Source organism: Mirounga angustirostris, unplaced genomic scaffold, assembly GCF_029215605.1.
Source record: "Mirounga angustirostris isolate CCGP_5_RB_7025 unplaced genomic scaffold, mMirAng1.0.hap1 SCAF_10, whole genome shotgun sequence".
NCBI classification, from domain to species: domain Eukaryota; kingdom Metazoa; phylum Chordata; class Mammalia; order Carnivora; family Phocidae; genus Mirounga; species Mirounga angustirostris.
Genome location: NW_026991718.1, coordinates 35,228,169 through 35,250,829, shown reverse-complemented (window position 1 = coordinate 35,250,829; position 22,661 = coordinate 35,228,169). Strand labels below are relative to the sequence as shown.

Sequence of the window (22,661 nt, the reverse complement as noted above, 5' to 3'; positions counted from 1 at the left end):
CGGGAGAGGGGAAAAGGAGTTGGGAGCTTGGAGAATATCCCCAAATCCCATTCTTACACAAAACGTTTCAAGGAACCATGAACAATTTCATGCCTTAAGAGCACGGAGCTAAGCAAGGGCCTGCCGCTGCCCACGATGTCCAGACACTGTTAGACCATCGCAAAGACCAGTAAAGAACTGCCCCACCTAGCGGAACAGAGCAAGATACCACATGAGTCTTCAGATCGGCCAAAGCAACAAGAAAAAGGACACCTTCAAATACTGAGCAAATGCAGGGACGCCTGGGTGGCTCAGTTGGTTAAGCGACTGCCTTCGGCTCAGGTCATGATCCTGGAGTCCCGGGATCGAGTCCCGCATCGAGTCCCGCATCGGGCGCCCTGTTTGGCAGGGAGTCTGCTTCTCCCTCTGACCCTCCTCCCTCTCATGCTCTCTGTCTCTCATTCTCTCTCTCTCAAATAAATAAATAAAATCTTAAAAAAAAAAAAAAAAACAAATACTGAGCAAATGCGTTTGCCAGCCTCCCTGCCAGTGGATCCAGCGCAGATGCCCAGCCCCCTGCTCCCACCCGCCTTCCGCTCATGCACGGTACCTTTAAGTGTTTCCTATAATTGTTGTAGACCACGGCCAGAAAGACGGACATGAAGATGTAGGTATTGATGATGATGTAGGTTATGAAGTACAGAGAATACCACCAATTGACGTTATAGGCAGGCATCCTGGAAGGAAAGAATTATGTGGCATGGTTTCTCATAGCCTAGGTCCCCAGTGCATAAAAGGCTGGTCTCGGGTGCCATCCCACATGGACAATCCACGTGCACGAGGCACAGCAAAACCTCCTCTCACTCTAACTGTCCCTCACATGGTGCGGTGCCAGGTCGTGGGGCCGCAGAGCCGCCGTCACCCCTAACGCTAAACAGCTGGCTCCCAACTTGCCTTCTGGATTTCTTAGTGCTCTATACAGGCGGCAACTAGGACCTTGGGGATCCCCTAATCCCAGCCCCTCCCTTCACAATGAGACAATCGAAGCCTAAAAAGGAGACCGACTTGCCCAGAACCACAGAAGGAATCCAAGAGTGGCTTGGGCTTATACTCAAGGCTCTTCAGGGACACCAGACTGCCTTGCTAGGTGGGGGGGCAGATGATTTCTAGCCACTCTAGGACAATGAGAAGGAAAGGGGCACCGTGAACAATGGCACCAGGGCGAGAGGCATACATCAGGATGTGTGCTCACTCCACATTTAATGGAAATTGGATTTCATACAGGACGGGAGGTTGGGAGCATGGTCAGCGGCCCAGGGTCTGAGGGAAAGATGCAAGAGAACACAAGGAGGGCCAGAACTGCACCTCGCCCGCATTGTGTCCAAGCCAGGCCCAAGAGTGAGCAACAACCCAGAACAAGTCAATGTGATGATCACACACAGACCTAGATGACAGAAAGCCTGCCCCCGCCCGGACGCACTGTATGGCCTGAGTTGGGATTGACATTTGCAGTTAGAACCCCATCCACACCCTGGACCCCAAGAGATGTCTACTCAGTGTAGCACTGTTTGATTATTTCACTTCCACAAACAAGGTTAATCCATAATACGAAGGACATTAGAAAAAAAAAAAAATCATGTTTTCTTCCTAAGTAAAGTCCACGTGTGGAGAATTGGCATTTTGAGGGGGAAGGCAACGACTACTCATCTTTACATTTCTTTCCTGTTTCATTTAACCAGAAAAGCACATCAAAGTTGAGGAGAACAAGCCATGATTCCTTTATAGAGATGGCTTAGTGTTTAGATTCAAGACTCAAAAAAGTCCTGGAATACAAAGTAGGCTCCAATATTTAAGAGTTGTATCTCAAGAGATGTCTCCTGTTGCTTTCAGTTTAAAAAAAAAAAAAAAAAACACCTAAATTTAGTTTTAAATAGTGAGAGAGGGTAGGCTATCATTAATGTAAACATTTTACATTCTTCAAAAATGTTGACGATGAATATGAATAAGCAGAAAATCACTACTTCTCCTCTCTCAGCCCTGCTGGTGTCAGGAGGTAGCGCCTTTAACAAAGTGAATTCTGTCATGGTAACAGGTGTCCGTGAACATGAGCAGAGATGAACGTACATGACATCAGGGCTGTTCGCGGTAGTGACCAGCACGTAGAGTTCAAACGCTATCTCCAGGATATTTGTGAAGTAGGGCAAGCCTTCCACTGTTTGAAGACCCCTAAAGAGGAACCAAAAACACAAAGTGAGAAACTCATACCCATAAATAAAGCTGTGATTTCTGATACACTTTTTCCCCCCTTTCAAAAGCACTCCTGGAGTGTCTGAATGAGGAAGATGGCATCCGGTGACAGATTCTGCCAGCAACGGGCTGAACCCAAACAGGGGAGAATTCACAGGCAGAAACTGCCAGAACAGGGTGCTCACCGATCCCCAAAAAGCTTCAAGGCCATAAGGGAGAATATCAGCACACTGAACATGAACAAGAGGAAGACGTAGAGGATATCGGGCAGAGTGTTCCGGATGCTTCTGAAAGTTCTTCGGATCTGTGAAGACAAAATTTCATTTCATTTCCAAGAAATCGGCTCATTTTCTGCAAACAAAAACCAAGCCCTTGCGTTATCCGAAGGTATATCCTTACCTGACGACTTTCAGGGAAGTTAATTAGGAAGACTGGCCTTAAGGCCCTTGACCATCGAACGCTGTGGATATTAACAGCTTCCAGGGAACCATAGATAATCAAATCAATCAAGGTCAGCTGTGAGAGACATGGGACAAAACTGTCAGTGTCACCCTGCTAGAGGACACACAAGGAAGTGACAGCGTGGAACCCAAGCCTGTGGTCCCAGGGACCCTTCCCGGATTTAGTGTGCCTTAAGAATTTTAATAAATATTTCTAAAAATAAGAAAAGTACAGAGAGATAGTCTCCATATCCTGAGGGCTCAGCAGATGCATGAAGGGAGGTCAAAACAAATGTTTCGAGCAAGGCGAGAAGAGACCATGGGCCTTCCAGGCAAATGAGCCACGTCAGGTTGAGGAGGAGGGGGCGGTAGGTGTGCAGGGCAGGAGGCAGCTCGAGCCAGCTAGGGTGAAGAGGGCCCCATGAAACATGTTTGCAGGACTGGGGGCACTGGATAGTCTGTGGAGCTCATAGACATTTTTGAGTAAGGGAGGGAAGTGATGGGAGATGTGCTTCTGGAGGATTCACCCAGCGGCAGCATCTAAAATGCACGTATTGGGTGGGGATCTGAGGTTGAGGTGACCGTGGCAGTTCCCAAAAGGGGTGACCAGGGCCTGGACCACGTTGTGGGAACAGAATGTCATGCAACAAAGAGACAACAATGCGTGGTCACATCAGAGACTACTGCAATAGTCCAAGTGGGGAGAATGGAAACAGGGCGAGAGGCATCCTGAGGGGCTTTGGGGAGGCCTGCTGCAAGGGAGAAGAGAGAATCTTGACTAAGAGGATTAGGAACTGGGTGTTGGGACCTAAGGCACCACCCACAAATAAACAGCTAGGGGAGTGGAGGGGCAAAGAGGGTGGGTTTCATCCCATTCTGTTTGCCTTGACACCCATAGAAACTGCTACCAAGCAGCTGGCCACAGACAAAAGAAGGGAAACCGGTATGGGCTACAGCATGGGGACCCCTACCTACCAGTGATCATGGCAGCTCTGGCCTAGAGGCATGCAGACTGAGCCTTGGACTAATCGGGAAGAACCCTGGTTCAGGCCTGCTGGCTGCCGCACCGTTACGCTAACTATAAAGTACCTTTACCTAATCACTGAAGGGGCCTCTCTGGACATTACAGCCGTGTTTCAGAATACATACCCTGCCCCTCTGGGCATAACTGCTTAGCATATACCCTCCCAGATTTCTCTGTGAATGTTATACACATTCTTTCCTTTTTCTTTTCAACAAAGTTGAGATCCAGCTCTATTGTATCTTGTTCTTTTGACTTAATGAATAATAAGCACCTCCCCTTAGTAATAGACACATACGTTGCTTTAACACTATTTCAAAGGGCTGAGTAGGTGCGCCACATTTTATATAATACATATCTACTGTCAGGAAATCGAGTTGTTTGCAATTTTTCAGTATTACAAACAGTTCAGCCATGACCAATCTTGTGGCTAAATCTTTGAACACATCCTTCTTCCCTAAAGATAAATTCCCAGGAATGGAACTCCAAGGTGCAAGGCTTTTTGAAAGGAATGGCCACACAGCCTTCCAGAAAGCTTATTTGTCCCTTCAGTAGGGTATAAGAGGTTCTTTTTTCTCTCAATCTTGCTAACACTGTTTCAAAGGCAAACACATGGTATTTTATAGTTGTTTTAATATATATTTCTTAATTAGTGAAATTACACATTTTTTCATATCGACCATTATTTATTTTTTCTTCTATGAGATGCCTTCACCTATTTTCAGCACTAGTGGAGTTTCTGTCTTTTTTTTCCTTTTAATTTGGAAGTGCTTTCGCTATGTTAAAATACAGCATTCACACTCTCATATTTTGCCTTATTTGCCGTTCAATCGGGATTCGCATTGCTGATGGGGTTTGCTGTGCCGAAGTCTGTCACTGTTGCTTTAACCAAGTCAAATCTATGCTGTCTTTTCGCTTCATAGTTCCTGCCTTTGACCACAAAGTCTTCAGGGCACTGTAATGAGCACTCACCACTATGGTTACCATGATGCAGATGTTTTTCATATCCTTCCAGAAAACCATCTGAGGAGTGACTTTCGCAAAATGTACAAGTCTCCCGAAGAATGCAGTCAGACAGAGTACTTCTGCTATCGAGGTAGCCTGCACGCAGAAAACAAAGACTAAACACAGCCCCCTGGCCATTTGGAGACTCAGCTTTAGCCCTCTTGTAACCGCTGCACCCCCCAAGCTCCCTTGATGGCACCCTCTGAGAATTAGTGATGTCCCTTCATTTCACTGCTGGTTGCAGCCAAATTCTTTGCTGGTGGGGATGGTTTCTTCCTCTTAAAAGGAAACCTGTCCTGGAGCCATGAATCCCATGACCTACCAGGCAGGGCTTCCTGGGAGGGGCTGAATCAGCAGGCAGGGGACCCAGAAGCATTTCCCCAGAAAGGGGAGGGCAAGGATGATAGACATAGGCGTCTTCTGTGCTCTCCAATTCTCATGTTCATATTTAAAATAGGCATCTAGACGTTCAGTTTCCCTGATAGTAGGGTAACTCCCCAGAGATCTGTTTTGAATGCGGGTCATTCCTTAGCCATCCCTGCCACTCCAGCCCTCTGCCTATCGTGGCTGGTCAGAGGAAAGAATGGAGCCACTGAGCCCCAATGCCACGTCCTGACCGTGTCCTCCATAGGTGACAGGACCCCAGTTCCGAACTCCCTACAGGCAGCTAGCTCAGCAGCCTGTGACGTAGCCCAAGCTTTCCTGTGACTGCCCTGAGGCAGTAAGTCCTCCCTAACAAGGGCACCTGTCTCCATCATGGGAAGAGGAGGATGGCAGAGCAGGAAGAGTTGGGGACAGGGCAACCTGGTGTAGGCTAGGAAGACAGAAAGGTCTGGGGTAAGGGCTGGAGGAATGGATTCCCTAAAGGATGGGAAGGCAGGGGCTGGCTCTGGGCCCTGAAAGCAGCAGGTGATACAGTCTTCCTTCCCCCCCCCCCCCAGCCTTCATGGGTCCTGGGCACGGACACGGGCTGCAGCCCCTTGCAAACCTTCTAGCCCTCAGCCTGTTCACCCTGGAAGGGTTCTAGAGACTCACTGTCAAGACCAGGCATACCAAACGGCCTGGGGCGATTCCAGGACACCCCTGTTCAAAGTAAGATGTGCTCGGTAATGCTGCCTCTGGGCCAAAGGCCCAGCATGACACACTGGATTCTAGAGATTGGAGGTACCGATGCTGGCTGAAGGAGCACTCGGAACCCAGGCAGCCAACCCGAAGCTGTACGTGACCACTAACACCCGGAAGGGGGAGGACTCGGGAAGAGAGGCAAGGGGTTGAGGAGACAACCCCAGGGAAGGCTCATGGCGTCTTGCTAGGGAGGGACTGACTGTCTGGGTCTGTGAATGCACAGCTCTGCTTCGTCCAACTGTGTGTTTGTTTTGATAGTCCCTGGGCTACAAGTTTTCTATCCAGAGACTCCATTAATTGTGGCATCTCCATCATATGGAAGTGTGTTATACCATCACTTTGATGGCCCCCGATGAACCATGATTCCAGTTTTTAGCCCTTGTGCGGTGTCCTCCCCTGTTGACTCCAGGGCTCCAGCACCTGATGGGCTTTGGCCAACAGGACATCAGCAAGTGTCATCAAGCGGAAGCTTGATGGTGCCCGTACACGAGGATGCTCCTTCCTGGATCTCCCCCTCCCCCACTGGGAGGAGCCTAAACCCCATGCAGCAGCCGTGTAAAAGAGAAGGGCCCTCTGGTCCACAGCTCCAGCCAGGCAAGCTCCCAGCTGATGGCCAGCAGCACCTGCCAGCCTCCAGAGATTGACAGAGCTTCCAGATACCCACTACCCTAGCTCATGACACAGGAACAGAAAATCTGCCCAGCTGGGCCCCATTACCCACAGAATCATGGGAGGTAATAAAAGCCTGTTCTTTAAAGCTAGGGGTCAACGAACTTTTATCTGTTAAAGGACCAGACAGTAAATACTCTGGGCCTTGCAAGTCATCCAGTCTCTGTTATACCTACTCTCAGAGGAGTACTCCTACTCTCTGCAGGAGCAGCATCAAGTTGGGAATTAACATGAATAGATCATCAATTTATTGCTTAGACTGATCTGGAATAGCTGGTTAATTTGATGTATTACTCAAAATCAAATGTGATCAGCTACTAAGCACCAATAAATACTCTAGTGACTTAGGAAAGAAAAAAGCTGGAAAAGTGGCAAGTAAAAGTTGCATATTCCACCATATTATGACATTGTCTACTTGCCATTTTATAGATATGCTTTGAAAATATCATTTGTCTATCCAGTTTATCCCTGTGTACACAGAAGACAATAAACCTTCTACTCCATTGAAAATGCCTATGAGTGAAGCTTCAGCTCAGGGAATAGGCAGAATTCTCCCAGTCCCCAGCAATAAAAATAAAACCATGTTCATATTTATTGAAATTGGGTGGGGAAAAGGAAGAGGAATGGGGCCCAGCTCATCAATGACAAAGTCTAGGTAGCCATTTTCTTTTTAATCCTTACCAAGAAAGGCAGTGGAAACAGCGCAGGTTCTTCAAACAGGGCGAGGGAAAGGTCGACACAAATAAAGAAGTAGATGGCTACTTGCATTGTCCAGTGGTTATAAAAATAGTAAAGTCTGAAGACGAAAAGAATAAAGGTGTTTATAAACAAGGAGCAGGAGTTAAACAGCACTCGAACTTCCCACTAGAAGACATGGTAGATAAAATAGAAAGTATGGCTCTGGCCACATTTCCTTTCAATTCTAGGGAGCAAGGGACAGTACTGAATTGAGCATGCATTACAAAACACTAACAGAAAAAAATCAACATATTATCATATCTCAAAGCACAGTCTCTTAATAGTCTCCGGCTATGATTATACCTTCCTCCTGGTGATTGTGACAATAATAAGAGAATACTTTTAGAGGACTTTAAACAGTGACCAGTACAGAGTAAACCCTCAATTAAAGTGACCTATTATTATGTGGCAGGGTAGCCTAAACAATTTAAAATGTGCATCGTCCCATGTCGACATGATAGACTCAGAGAGATCTCGCAGTCACACAGTTCTCTTCCTATGGACGGGGACAGTCCCCCCAACCTGCTTGAAGCTTCCAGGAATGAGGCATTCATTGCTTTTGGAGGCACTGGCACTGAGCCCTGATGGTAAGAAATGTTTTTTCCTTATTTTGGGCCAAATTCTTGGTCTTAGTTCAACGTTTACGGGGTGAGAGAGAAAAGGCAGGATTCTTACGAAAAGAACAAATGTATGGACTACATCACAAGGCAACAGAAAGAAAAAGAACAAGGCTTTTCATTTAGACTCTAAGAAGACAAATCATGTCTAAGAGGAAAAGATGATATATATTTTACTTTGGATGCCCTCTCTCCTGTTCTGGGTGTTCTCATTTACTCATTTACCCGTCCTTAATGTATTTATTGAATGCTTTCCTATGTGTGAGGCACCATGCTCTTATAACTTAAAAAAAAAAGCATTGGATTTTAGGATTTACTCCAAATCTATGTGTATACCCTAGAGACTTCCCAAAAATGTTTGCGGAGATAATGTCTTCGGTTTGGGTTTAACTTCAAGCCTATTAAGTACTAGAGGACAGTTTGCTCTATGTGACAGTTTAACACTTTCATTACCTGATGGCCCGAGGAGATGTTTCAAAGGGAACATTTCTGTTGTACTGGGCATCAGAAACATAGGCAGCTGCCAGGAGGAGGTCCTGGTCCTCCTTGGGAGAAAGGAAGGAGAGAACATCATTCAGAAGAGGAAAGGACACTTCTCTTTTTCATATGTAAGTACAAAAAGAAACCCACCCCCATCCCACTCTTGCCAGAGGTAATTAACATTATAGTACTGTATGTACGTGTCCAGATCCATAGCTGGGCACCAGGAATCCTGCAGTGGGGCTGAGACACAGGCATGCTTGACTTCCTTGAATTCAAATATAGGCTCTCAGAGGAGGAAATGAAAACAAGAAAGCACTGAATAGTATATATACATGTCCTTAAATGGCATATTTATACTAACATATATAGGCTATATACATACCAATATATAAACACAAAATTATATTTAGGGTACTTGATGGGTGATTAGAGTGTTTTTCAAGGGTAATTTTGACACATAAATTACTGTCTTTCTGGATGGCTTTTGAAGCTAACTCCTTTTTAAGGTATGACCCCACTCTATACATACACAGAATTTTAAAATAATAAAACTGTTTTGTATACGATACAAAGTTACTTTTCTCACTCAATATATTCTGGACATTTTTTTCATGACAATATATATACACCTACCCCATTCTTTTTAATAAATGCCTGTTCCTTTAGGTAGTGTCTCCCTTTTTTTTTTTTCTATTTTGAACACAGTTAAATTGAGTTTTTAAAAATATATATTACACAGACACACATGCATAGCTTTGTGCCATATGAATGTTTTTGTAGGATAGAGTTGAACTTGGGAATGAAAGGTATTTGTGTTTTTTATTTTGATAGATACTACCAAATTGTTTCCCCCAAAGTTACGCCTTTGATATGCCTCTAAATAGTACATGAGCATCATGTTTTCCTACTTCTCACCAACATTCATATAACTTAAAATGATTAATAATATCCATCAGCCAAAGGGGCAGCTTGAGATTTGACTTTACATCTCCTCACGACCATAGAGCCGAGCCCCATTTGTGACGACTCACACTTCTGATTCTGTATAAATAAGCACACATACAAACAGACTAGCTATTTAGACCTTCCTATGTACTTGAGGAGGAAAACAACATGATTATCCATTCAATCACCAGAGTTACCTCCTCAAAACACAGGACATCTTCATGTTGGAATTGGGTTGGAAATTTATCATTGGTCAAGCAAGTCAATTTTGCAAATGCATCTGGTATTCAGAGAGGTCAAAAGATTCCAAACTTTATACTAATATACAAAAGTATGTATCTGGAGACACAGCAGAACTGTGTTTCCTCAATTTATTTCATTTTGCAACACTTTAAAAAAGTAAGTTATATTCCATTAAAAAACACAAACATTAGTTACTAAGATAAGTCTTTTAATAGACATTTCACTAAAGAAGATATACGTATGCATGGCAAATAAGCACATAAGAAGATGCTCAACATCATTAGTCATTAGGGAAATACATATTTAAACCAGAGTGAGATACCACTTCATATCGACTATAATGGCTAAAACTAAAGACTGACCACACCAAGTGTTGACAAGGATGTAAAGCAATTGGAATTCTCACACATTGTTGGTAGGAATGGAAAAAGGTGCGTTTACTTCAGAAAACAGTTTGGTAGTTTCTTGGCAATTCTGTTCCTAAGTATTTACCAAAGAGAAAGAAAACATATGTCTACACAAAGACTTTACATCCAACCCAAGAACGCGGCTTACATTAGAACACCATTCCAAAGTTGTACTTGTATACAAATATTCATAGCACCTCAATAGTTGAAAACCAGAAACAACCAAAATGTCCACAAATAGGTGAACGGATAAACAAAAGGTGATATATCTATACCATGAAAGACTACCCCACAATAAAAAGGAATGAATTACTGATAAACACAACAAAATGGATGAATCTCAAAGTAATTTTGCTGAGCGAAAGAAGCTAACTCCTATCCGCCCAAAAGAGTACCTACTACACGAGTATATAGAATATGCAAGCTAATCTACAGTGGCACAAATGAGATCAATTGCCTGGGCACAGGGAGGAGGGGATGGAAAGAGGGGTGGACGTCAAGCAGGCATGAGGAAACTTGTAGGGGTGACAGATATGTTCATTACCTTGACTGTGGTATTAATATCACGAGTGTATTCATGTACCAGGACTCATCAAACTGCACACTTTAAATAAGTATAGTTTAGTTTATATCAATTATAGTTCAATAAAGCTGTTAAAAATTGCCCAGAAAGAAAGATAAATGTTTTGATTAAAAATAGATATGGAACAACAATCTCAAAGATGAATGAACTGCTCTAAGAAGCCGTCCCCTCTTGAGTCATGTGCCTTCTCCGGGCTGTACAGCAATTCTTAAAGGCAGGTTATTAAAAACTAAGAAGCACCAGGAGCGCCTGGGTGGCTCAGTCAGTTTAGCATCTGATTCTTGATTTCAGCTCAGGTCATGATCTCAGGGTCATGGGGTGGAGCCCCACGTTGGGCTCCGCGCTCAGCACAGAGTCTGCCTAAGGTTCTCTCTCTCTCCCTCTGCGCCTCCCCCTGCTCATGCTCTAAATAATAAATAAATAAATAAGTAAAATCTTTTAAAAACTGGGCGCCTGGGTGGCTCAGTCATTAAGCGTCTGCCTTCAGCTCAGGTCATGATCCCCGGGTCCTGGGATCGAGCCCCGCATCAGGCTCCTTCCTCCGCGGGAAGCCTGCGTCTCCCTCTCCCACTCCCCCTGCTTGTGTTCCCTCCCTGGCTGTGTCTCTCTCTGTCAAATAAATAAATAAAATCTTTTTTAAAAAAATCTTTTAAAAACTAAGCAGCACCATATAAATGTGTTAAACACTTACCACACATTTTTCTTTGACATATTTAAAAAATATTTTAGTGGGCAATCTATTAATACCAATGATTTTTCCATTGAACATCTCCAACACTGAGAAACACTAGAGTTCCCCAGGACATGCTTAGAATCTGTTTTAGGTAGAAAATGGCTAGCATCAACAGGAGGTTTTTTTTTTTTTAAGTGCATGCACACTAATCTTAAGAAAGTTCCATTAAGCCCCAAAAAGATTATACTGGAACAGCAACGAATTATCATATGAAGGCCTTTAAAAAATATATTTAAGGCAAAATCTCTTAAAGCCACTAGCATTCCCAATTTAAAGAGATGATGCTACTAACCTCCTTCCAGTCCCAGTGAAATGGTTTGTCCACAAACGAGCAGTTTGACACCCACATGCCCTCCAGGTAGAGAAGAGGAAAAGAATGCTCAGCCGCAATTCCTCAGCCAGCCAGGCCCTGGGGGGTTACATCCATCGGACATTACGCAGGCTCCCCACACCGAATGATATAAGCACCAGGGCACCTCTTCCAACCCCCCGGCCTTGCCATCTGAATTCATCTGTTACGTTTAAATACCCTGACACTTTCACAACAGCAAATTTACCTTTATGTTGTTTCCAAGCTTTCCCATTCTTACCTAGTCCATTTCGGACATCTGCCTCTTTTTAAAATCTCACCCACTCCGTCTTCTGCTCCTACTTGTCTTCCTTCTCTCCATCCTGTTTGTGAGCAACTTCTAAGGCTCCTGTCCATCTTTGCTTGGGAAGAAGTACTCTCCCCAGGCAAACTTAGTGTAATGACCATTCTCACTAGTACTAAGGCGGTCTGGATCTTTCCATAAAACAAATCATTTTCATCCAACCCAAGAATGTGGCTTGTGTTAGACATGCTATTTCAAAACTGCATACTTTCAAGTTTACATTCGATCCACTGCCCATATCTACCATGAAAACAAGCGAAGACCAAATAGCAATGTTCCCACCAGACGCAGCTTATAGATGGCTTTGCACCTCACAACAGCAGACCCAGCCTCGAGGAGGCACCGGAGCCTGCCAGGACAGCAGTTCTGAACTCCCACAGCACCTACCACCACCTTCCGAGCTTTGCTCGTAAAGATCCCGTTGCCCAGACCAAGAGCATCAGAGTCTCAAGGAAGTGAGACCCAGGACGAATTTGTAAAGTTCCCAGGGGATTCCAACATGCAGGCAAGATGGAAAATCACTGGTCTAAATATGGCCATTTTACTACTGCTTCTTGTATGCTTTGTATTCTCATGGCACTAGGGCAATAACTGACTTCTCTGGATTTTCTTTTTGTCCTTTTCTTCTAGCTATGACATTTTCTCCCTCTCCCCAAGATTGAAAATGTATTTAAGATTTTTGTGTTTTCTCCTCCAGCCCTCTCAACACTGTAAGCCTTCATTCTGAGGAAAGGTGGATAACAGAATCCCTTAGGGAGAGAGGGCAGAGAAAGCGCAGGGGGGTAGGGAATGATCATTTCCAGAAGCTCTCACGAGAAAGCAAGGAAGTTCTTTCCCTATGTCCCCAGTGTAGGAATAAACAACTGGAAGCTCCAGACACCTTTAAGTCAGACAAGGACCTTGATGAAGTTGTTGATAGAAGTGCTTTAAAAAAAGCTGATAAGTCTCGTTTAGATATATAAGAAAATTAACCTAACTAACCACAACCTAAGGTAAAAAGAAGTTACTGTAAATCTTAAGGAAAATTTTCTCCCATCTGTTTTTCCCTCTATCATTACAAGCACTATACTTCCTGTCTCTCTCTGCCTCCCTTCCTTGCTCCCATTGGTTATGGGCACACTGACACCCAGAAGAGAGGTGATCACTGCTTTCCCCATGCAACCCCTATGCAAAAGCTTCTAGTGACTTCTCTTTGCCTAGAGTGCCCGCAGAATCAAATATAAAACTTGGCGTTTAGGGGCTCCACAATCTCCCCTCTCTCCAACTTCGTCTCTCTCATTTCCTTACAGTAGCCCTCTTCTCTGGCTGAAACTAGTGGGTGCATTGTCCACTGTCCCATCACCAGCCCCACTTCCACACCTAAAACCAGGAGTACCCTTTCTAGAACTTTCCTTCATGGGGGGCCCATCTCAAATCTCACTTCCTCCATGAAGACTGGCAATACCAGCAGCTTCCGTTTCCAAATGGAAAGACTGCCAAGAGAAGCTGGGGTTATAAAGTATAGTGTGGGCATTTCACATAAAGAAACAGCTAGCTGCTAAGGGTAAGCCAGGGCATGGCAGCCATGACGAGACCGTGAGAGAAGGGGTAGCAGTTAGCTGTTAGTCCCTCTGTGCAGAAAGACCAACAACCTGCAGGCCAAGGGCAGCCTAAAGATGTGTTTTGTTTGGCCCAGAGAGTGCTTCATGGATGCTGGTTACTAATTCAAATTTTTTTAAAAACTGGAGCTTACACAAAAATTTGAACTTCTGGTTTCTCTTTGAAAGGTCATAACATCTGGCAATTCTGGGCTCTATTTCAATATGCTTTTGCTACCCACCCTGATACTCAGGTCACCTGAAGAAACACTCATTATTTTTTCAAATTCTGTGAGTCGGCCAGGCAAGTCCTTCTGGTCTAGGACAATTTAGGGGATCTGTATGGTCATCTGGAGGAGATGGCCCAGGACAGCCGCACTCACATGTCTTGGACATGTGCATCATGCAGCAGGCTAGCCAGGGCTCTTCCACATGCCAGTGGTCAAAGGGTTCCCAGGAGCATCAGGAGAGCAAGCACCAATGCTCGAGTATTTTTCATATCTCTGCTTCTGTTGCATCTGCTGCTGTCCCATTGGCTAAAGCAAGTCTCAGGGTCAATGGTCTCAAGGGCTGGAGAAATTGACTCCATCTCCTGATGTAAGGAGTTGCAGAGGCTCATTGCAAATGGGGTTGTATCCAGGATGGGAAGAGTCTGTGGCCATTTTTGCAATCTATGATAGCCCCTGGAGCCTCAACCAACTGGAAGTGTATAACCATGATCTTTTTTGGGCAAAAGACATACCCTCCATGTCACCACCAGCCCCACTCTCCAGCTGAGTCATTCCCACCTAGGCCACTGGCTTTATGTTCTTCCCTGGCCCCTGTGGGCATTTCAGCTTGTGACCACCTGATGTAACTCATCCTCTCCCCGGCCTTCCTGGTTCCTCCCATGTTCCTCCTGCAAAAAACTTGTCTGCAAATCACTATAAGGGAACACCAGGAGACCCCAAGAGCCTGAAGCCAGGGTAATCTAAGACTTGAATGAAAAGTTTTAAGAATAAGAACATTCAAAGAGAAGCACATAAAATATCAAGAGGTGATCACACAGATCACAAAGTAACAGCGTACAGGACATGGGCTCTCAGCCTTGGCTGTGCTTTCAATACTTGGTAGCTTTAAAGTGACTGTTACCAGGCCACACTCAGACCAATTAAATCAGAATCTCTGCGGTAGGGCTTGAACCCAGATACATTTCTAAAAAACTCCCCAGGTAATTCTAACCAACAGTAAGGCTGAGAATCACTAGCATTGGATTATTTCAATTTCAAAGCTGAAAGTGTTGGTAAGAGTACCAAAGGAGTGGATTGCTGCCTCAGCATCTGCCAAAAGAAACACCCGGCAGAAAAAGGATCTAAAAAACAACTTGAAAGGAGAGGGCAGAAATGCATTTCCGATGACTAGGCAGTTTTTTATTAAGTGACCCCAAACTAACCACATCATCGTAGCCACCAAGCATCTTAGGTCAGAGCCTTGCTTGGCTTAATGACTCAATCATCGCTGTTATCTCAGAAAACAAGGGGTTCTGCTAGAATTACCAGTTGGTACCAGGCTCCCCACCTTTTATGCCTGCTCCCCTGGGAGAGGTCTTTGAAAGCTACTGAGACATAAGTATGTGATTCCTGCAGATGTGCATTAAGCCAAAAGCCTCACCCGGGACTCAACCAGGACTCTGGGCTGTTTTCAGCCCTCCCTGCATTTCTTGAGGTCTCGAATGATTAGTTTTTTTTACATTCTTCTCTTATTTAGACGAAGAAATATTAAGCACACAGAGGGAGGACATGGACAATCTCAATCTGAAAAGATGCTCTTGCCATAGAAAACTCTGGTGATCACAGGTCCCTCATTGTGCAGAATGAGGGGAGCACCACCTGGGTTGGGTCAGAGCTAGGGACCAAGAGTCCTTCCCCTCCTCTTTCTCCTTGACTTGCTTTCCTCTACCTTAGGGAGACATGGTAGAATTCACCTGTTGGAAGTGGCCAGGCCTCTTTGAGGGACCCGCAGGCCAAAGAGGGAGGCCAATGCACCAGGCAGGGATTTTAAACCCTACACAAAAGAGCCTGCCTGGTGGACTCCCTTAAGCAGGCTACAGGAGCCCACCGAGAAGGGACAGGGGCAATGGCAGAACAGTGCAGAGCAGAAGAGGCCAGCTCAAGGAGGAGAGGAAGAGGGGACTGAAAGACCCTTCACCTCCCACACACTTGCCCCACCCCATGAACGTTCCCAGAGACGCCTGAAGCCTGGCTGTCATTACCGCGTGCCAGGCACTGTGCCCTGGGCCTGACTCACAAGGTCTTCAGACTCTCTGAGGTGGGCGTGACTTTTCATCCCCACCTTACAGAGGGGGAAACCGGAGGCTCACCAGGTAATGGGCCCCCCTCATCTTGTAATTCACAGTTAGGATTTTCTGAGTCAGAGCAGGGGCTCCAACGCCTGGAGTTCTGCTTCCCTCCGCACTCTGAGTTCTTATCCAGAGACAGGAAACAGTCCAGGAATGACTGCTTGGAAGCTCCCCGTCTTCCAAAGAAGTGCAGAGCCGAGCCCATCTGCTTCGTCCCCGGGGATGAGAAGAGCCCGGGCTGCATCAGCACTCCCAGATCCACATCCTGCAGCCTTCTTCCCGGGCGTTTCCCTGCAGTGGGACCCTCGCATATTTTCCTGCCGCCATGGGGCACAGTGCGGCGAGCACGGGCCACCCTAGACCCCGGGACGCGCAGGGGCGCGCTAAATTGGCACCGGACCCCCAACACGGAGCCCGGGCGCGGCTTCCAGCGCGGCCCCCGCCCGGGGGAGGCGGGCGGGCTCAGGCAGCGCGGGCGCGGACTTGACAGCCCCCCTACCGACTCCAGCGTGCAGGGCTGCGTGCGGCCCGGGGCGCGGATCGCGGGAGCTCCAGCCGCCTGTGCGCTTCCCTGCGGAGCAGCCCCGGCGCCAGGGCTCCCGCGGCCCAGAGGACGGAGTCAGCCCCGGGGCGGGAAGGGGGCTCCTCGCCCGCCTCCCTACACGGGGCCCTTATTCCCAGCAGCAGGCCCTGGCTTTGCGCGGGGTCGGAGCTCCGGGAGTGGCCGCGCCGGGAGGGAAACCTCGGGGCCGGAGACTCTGCCGTCGACGCGCGCCGCCAGCCCTCGGGGCGTCCTTACCTCCTGCGCGGGCGGCTCCTCGGAGGGCTGCGGGCGGAGGCGGCGCACGCCCGCGGCTCGGCCGGCCCCGGGCATCTCGGCGGCGGCTCAGCGGGCCGGGATGCGGGAGCGTCGGGGCCGCCGCGGCGGACTCTGTCCTCGGGCCCCGGGAGGCCCGGGCTGGGCGCGCTCCGCTCGGCCCTTCACGTGACCACGGCGGGACGGCCCGCGGCGGCCCCGAGGGCGGAGGACCGGCGGCGGCGGGCGCGGCGGGCGTCCAGGCTCTGGCCCCTTCCCCGCCCGGCCTCCCGGCCGCGCTCTGGAGCCGGGGGCGGGGACGCGGAGCCGGCGGGGGTGGGGGCGGGCCGCCGAGGGGCCGCGGGGGACGAGCTCCGGCTGGTGGCGGCGTGGGTTAGAGGCCACCCTGGCATAAGGCCCGCACCGTGTGCCGTGGAAGCACCAGTAAAATAGTTGTTCTGAGAATTAAATGAGTTAATACATATTCAGTGGCTGCCACTGGCGAGGGCCCAGTAAATGTTGATTCTCTCTCCTCGTCCTAGTGGAGACCCTGGGGGAAGACTGGGTATGGACTCAGTGGGGCCTCCTAGGGCAGATACTTTTGGGGAGGGGGCGCAGACCCTCCTCCCTTCCCCCAGGGTGCCCCCAGTTCCAGCTTGGCCAGGAACTCAGCATTGCCAGAACTGATGAATTTTCCAGAGAAAGCAAAAATGCAGATTTTCATGAGACTGTTCCTGATTTTTAAAAATGTTGGTCATGAATTTATTATAACAATACATATAAAATACTTGAGGCCAATTCTTGGATGAGCCTTGGCCAGCAGGGCAGGTGGCCCTGGGCCCAGTACCAACCAATTTCACTGACCCTTCCCAGAGAAGGAGGAGGCCTGGCAGGGCTGGGACTGGCCCTGGTCACCCAGCAGGAAGCACGGTATCCTCTTAGGTGGTTCATCAGGATTCTGTATTAGGTATTGATGGCTACCAAGGTCTAACTCAGAAACTGTAGCAAGCAGAATCCGGCCCCACTCCTACTCACTCCAACACCCCACCCCACCAAAAGATTGCAGGTCCTACTCCCTGGGACTATAATCTGTTACTTTACTCATTCAAAAGAGATTTTGAACATGTAATTCAGGTCACTCATCAGTTGATCTTAAAATACAGAGATTATCCTGGATTATCTAGGTTGGCCCAGTGGAATCACATGAGCCCTTAAAAGCATTGGAGAAAAGCAGAAGGGGAGGTGAGAGATTGGAAGCCCAGGAAGGGCTCCATGTGCCTGGCCAGAATGCTGCTGCCTTGAAGACAGAGGGGAACTGCAAGAAACTGAATTCGGCCAACAATCTGAATGAACCTAGAAGCAAATTCTGCACCCCCCCTCCGCCCAGCCTCCAGAAAGGAACACAGCCCTGCCCACACCTTTACTTCAGCCACGTGAGACTCAGGGCATAGAGTCCAGCCATGCCTTGCTGGACTTCAGCCTATAGACTAAGAGATAATAAAAGGATGTTGCTTTAAACTCCTAAATTTGTGGCAATTTGTTACACAGCAATAGAAAATGAATACAGGACACCAGCCTGCCTTTCAATGCCAGTTGAGTTCTAGCCAGGAGGCTGGCCTGCTGTGAGAGCACCACGTGACCCCAGTCCCTTCATGGGCAAGCCAGGCACTGCGTTTGCCACCGCCCACCTCCTCTGATTATTCCCACACAATTCTAATATCACATCCCCTGCAAGCTTTTCCTCCACTTCTCCCAGCCAATGGATCACTTCCTCTCTGTGGTCCCATATTCTTCATGAAAACAACCACATAGTGCCTCAGTTCTTCTATTTGTACATGCTGTCCCACTCCATGAGGACAAGCACCTGGCGGAGGAGAGGGCAGGAAACTTTCCTCTTTGAATACCCACTTCCTGAACAGGCAGGCATATGGGAAGCAGGTGAAATGGCAGAGCAGAATTCATATCAGCTTGTACCCAATGACCCATGTCTACAGGATGTCTGAAATAATTCTCATAATGTTTATTATGATGGACGCCTGGGTGGTTCAGTTGGTGAAGCATCTGCCTTTGGCTCAGGTCATGATCCCAGGGTCCTGGGATGGAGACCCGTGTCAGGCTCCCTGCTTAGCAAGAGTCTGCTTCTTCCTCTGCCTGCCGCTCCCCCTGCTTGTGCTCTCTCTCTCCCACAAATAAATAAAAATCTTTAAAAAAAAATGTTTATTGTGAGGATCGCCATAAAACTCTGCACACCCTTGAAAAAAGACAATTATTCTATTTCTATCCCAAGTGGTGACTTATGGAATGGTTGTTTAATGGCAGGTCTTTTAAAATGGCTTTTTTGTTTTGTTTTGTAAAATGTAAATGTAGCCATTGTAAAGAGTTGAAACAACTAATCAAAGATAACCACTATTAGCCAGTTTGGATGAACATCCTTCTCTACATCTTTCTTTACTTGCACACACGTGAACATGCTTGAATGCAGTTCTTTGCAAATGAGATCACTCCTACCCTGCAGACACTGCTGACCCCCAACCTACTATCCATGCCGGCCCACCCAGGAACCCAGACTCGGTCAGGCCTCCATCCCAACTCCCACTAGAGGATGATCTTGCTTGGCTTAGTCCAATCTATACAGGGTGTTTTCCTGGCAACAGTTACCAGTCTCAGTAGGAGCTCGGCCTACCTAAAAGAAGCTATGGCCCACAAGGAGAGGCTTCTTTCTCTCTCTCCCCTCCCCTTGTCCTATGAATGTAAATATAAAAAACATGTATTTCCAAAAGCCACTGGCAAGCATCTTGCAGCTGGCCTCGGGTGGAGATGATGCTGCAGATGGCACAGCAGAGAGGTGCAAGCAGCCAGGTCTCTGATGGCCTCATGGAAAGACTACTTTTTGGAACCTTCCTCCCCAGAACCATCTGACCTTTGAAATTAGAATTATGTGAGCTATATTATATAGCCCAGGAGACAGAATGAAGTTGATCTGTATGGCTGATAGGAAAAAATCTGTAAGATATGAAACGGGGGAGGATGGTAGTACCCTCCATAGAGTTTGGTATCTTTTGTAGAAATTTACCTATACTTTCTGATAAATGAATAAAATATGTTCCTGGAAGGATACATAAGTAAACTGTCATCAGCCCTGACCTTTGAGCACACAGCAGGGAGTAGAAGCTTGAAGGGAGAGAGAGTTTTTCCTCGTATACTTTCCTACAAGGTTTCATTTTTAACTATATTTCTATTTTACTTTCATGTGTTTGCATATGGTAAAATCAACAGGGATATAGAGATGGAGTTAAAATAGCAACTTTGCCTATTTAATGAAAAAAAATATTTTCTGTAATGGAAAAAAATTAAAACTCTAGTATTTGTTCCTGAGAATGTCTATTTCTGGCAGAATCGCTGCTGGTGGGGAGAATGCACCTCTGCAGGGAAAGAATGAAACAGACTTAGAAAGCACAGCCTTTAGACTCTGGTTACCAAAAAGTGCACCCTATAACAGTACCTCTGGAGTACTGTATAAGTTTGCTGGGGCTGCCATACCAAAATACCACAGACTGGAGGGCTTAAACAATAGAAATTTGCTTTCTCACAGTTCTGGAGCTAGAAGTCCAAGATCAAGGTGTTGGAGGGTTGGTTTCATCTGAGGTCTCTCTCCTTGGTTTGCAGCCAGCCAACTTCTCCCTGTGTCCCCACATGGTCTTTCCTCTGTGCATGTCTGCATCCCAATTTCTACTTCATGTCAAGACAGCAGTCTTATTGGATTAGGGCCTACACTCATGACCTCACCTTAACGTCATTATCTTTGTAAAGACCCTAACTCCAAATAGGGTCACATTCTGAGGTACTGGGGGCTAGGACTTCAACAAAAGAATTTGGTTGGGGGGCCCAATTAAGCCCATGACAGGTACTAATTACCCCACTTTGGGACCAAGGAAACAGGCTCAGAAAGGAGAATCAACCTGCCCCAGGTCATACAGCTTGGAAGTAGTGGTACTAGGATCACAAACCCAGACCTACTGGAACAAAGGCTGGGAATTATCACTCTGCTCTGCTCTGTATAGAAGTAGCTGTTAGGTAGCTTCAGTTGAGAAAAAGTCAGTCCGTATTTAACCCAAAGATTCTCCCTAATTCTATTTGCCAATTATCTCCTAGAATCCCATGAGATTTGGTGCAGTGTTTTAAACCCTGCAATGCAGGAATCAGGCTATGTGGCTAAAGACAACATCGTTGACAGTAGAGGGCAAATCTTCTCAACTCATCTACGAGACAGTGCACGCGCAAGGCCTGCTCAGTCTTTGACCCCATCTCCTTCTCCTTCCTCTTATTCACTCTGCTCCAGCCTCACTGGCCTCCTTTCTGATTCTCAAACATTCCACAGGACCTTAGCTCCAACCATTCCCTCAGCCTGGGTTACTCATTCCCCGGCACCCACCTGCTCAACTCCCCATCCCTTCTAGGGTTTGTTGCGTTCCCACTTTCTCAGGGAGACAGGCCCTGACTGTCTTACATAACTCTTCAATCCATCCCTGCCCTCCTGCTGCCCTCCTTTCCTGATCTTTTACTTTCCTGCATTGCCCTTATCACCCCTACCGTACCATATAATTTTTAATCTCTTAAGTTTATTGTTTAGTGTCTGTTTATGCCTGACAGAATTTAATGTCCATCAGGGTGGAAATCTTTATTTTGTCCACAAATATTCCCAAACATCTACACCAGTGCCTGAAAAATAGGTTTTCAACAAGTATTTGTTGAGTGAGAATTTTTAGAAGTGGTATGAAATGGTTTCAATCAATACCTTACAATTAACCACAGAAAAGAGGATGTGAAAGGCTGTTCCCAAAGGACACTATTTTCTCAAGGCTCCCTCCTCCCCTCCCTTAGGGGGCACAGAGCCCCATTTTGCATCTTGCCTGTACCCTGACGGGGAGATGGTCACTTGTTTACTCTCCCTCAAGCAGAAGGGCTGTTGCCAGAGCAGTTTGACCTAGCTATGTATCCTTTGAAACATGAGAGAGTCCAGAAATAAAGTCTGCTGTCTAAAACACTGGTCTGTTAAAAATCGAGAATTTTATAAACAAAATTGAGGTCCAGTACTAGAAAAGACAAAACTATAGGGACAGAAAACCAATTGGTATTTTCCAGGAGCTGGGATTGGGAGGAAGGGATTTGGCTGTAAATGGGGTCATAAACTTTTTGGGGTGTTTGAAATATTCTATATCTTGGTTATGCTGGCTTACGTGACTGAATACATTGGTCATATCTCATCGAATTATAAAAAGGGTACATTTTACTGCATGTCAAGTACACTTCACTAAACTTGTCTTATAAAAATAAGATGGAGGTAGAGAAATGTGTAAGAATAAGATGTAATACGATTGGCTGTGAGTTGTGGAGGATGAGTGATGAGTACACCTGTTTTTGTATGTATTTGAAATTTTCCATATTAAAAATTTTAAAATAAAATACATCTAACAAATATATGTAAGACCCCTTCACAGAAAGCAGTAAAACTTTATTGAAAAAAAAATTAAGGAAGACTGATTTTTGATAAAGGTATCAAGATCATTAAGTGGGGGAAAGACCATTCACTTTAACAAATGATGCTGGGACACCTGAATATCTATATGTAAAAGAATGAAAGTGGACACTTAACTCACTCCATATACAAAACATTAATCAAAATGAATAGAAGGCTTATATTTCAAAGCTAAAACTATAAAACTCTTAGAAGAAAAACATAGGGCCAAATCTTTATGACCTTGGATTTGGCAATGGCTTCTCCAATATGACACCAGAAGCACAAACAACCAAAGAAAAAATAGATGAATAAAAAAATAGAGGGGAGGAGGGTGGGAGGATGGGTTAGCCTGGTGATGGGTATTAAAGAGGGCACGTTCTGCACGGAGCACTGGGTTTTATGCACAAACAATGAATCATGGAACACTACATCAAAAACTAATGATGTAATGTATGGTGATTAACATAACATAATAAAAAAATAGATAAATTAGACTTCATCAAAATTAAAAACTTCTGTGCATGGAAGAACATTATTCGGTGCG

The 22,661-nt window shown here is 46.2% G+C and overlaps 1 protein-coding gene across 5 annotated transcripts in view; it reads right to left on the bottom strand.

Moving 5' to 3' along the window:
* The window catches only part of LOC123851042 (uncharacterized), a 62,832-nt gene that overhangs the window by 20,338 nt on the left and 19,833 nt on the right, over positions 1-22,661 (bottom strand). For 2 of the 5 annotated variants that reach the window (XM_064572189.1, XM_064572190.1), the window contains exons 3-9: positions 8,295-8,386; positions 7,168-7,282; positions 4,660-4,788; positions 2,626-2,742; positions 2,412-2,530; positions 2,104-2,205; positions 590-716 (exon numbers count right to left, since the gene is read on the bottom strand). In XM_064572189.1, the coding sequence (XP_064428259.1) occupies positions 590-716; positions 2,104-2,205; positions 2,412-2,530; positions 2,626-2,742; positions 4,660-4,788; positions 7,168-7,254 (681 nt within the window). In that variant the 5' untranslated portion in view covers positions 7,255-7,282; positions 8,295-8,386. Of the gene's footprint in view, positions 1-589; positions 717-2,103; positions 2,206-2,411; positions 2,531-2,625; positions 2,743-4,659; positions 4,789-7,167; positions 7,283-8,294; positions 8,387-11,527; positions 11,645-16,602; positions 16,887-22,661 lie in introns of those variants that run through there. The other 3 variants (XM_064572187.1, XM_064572188.1, XM_045884529.3) reach the window with 3 other exon arrangements.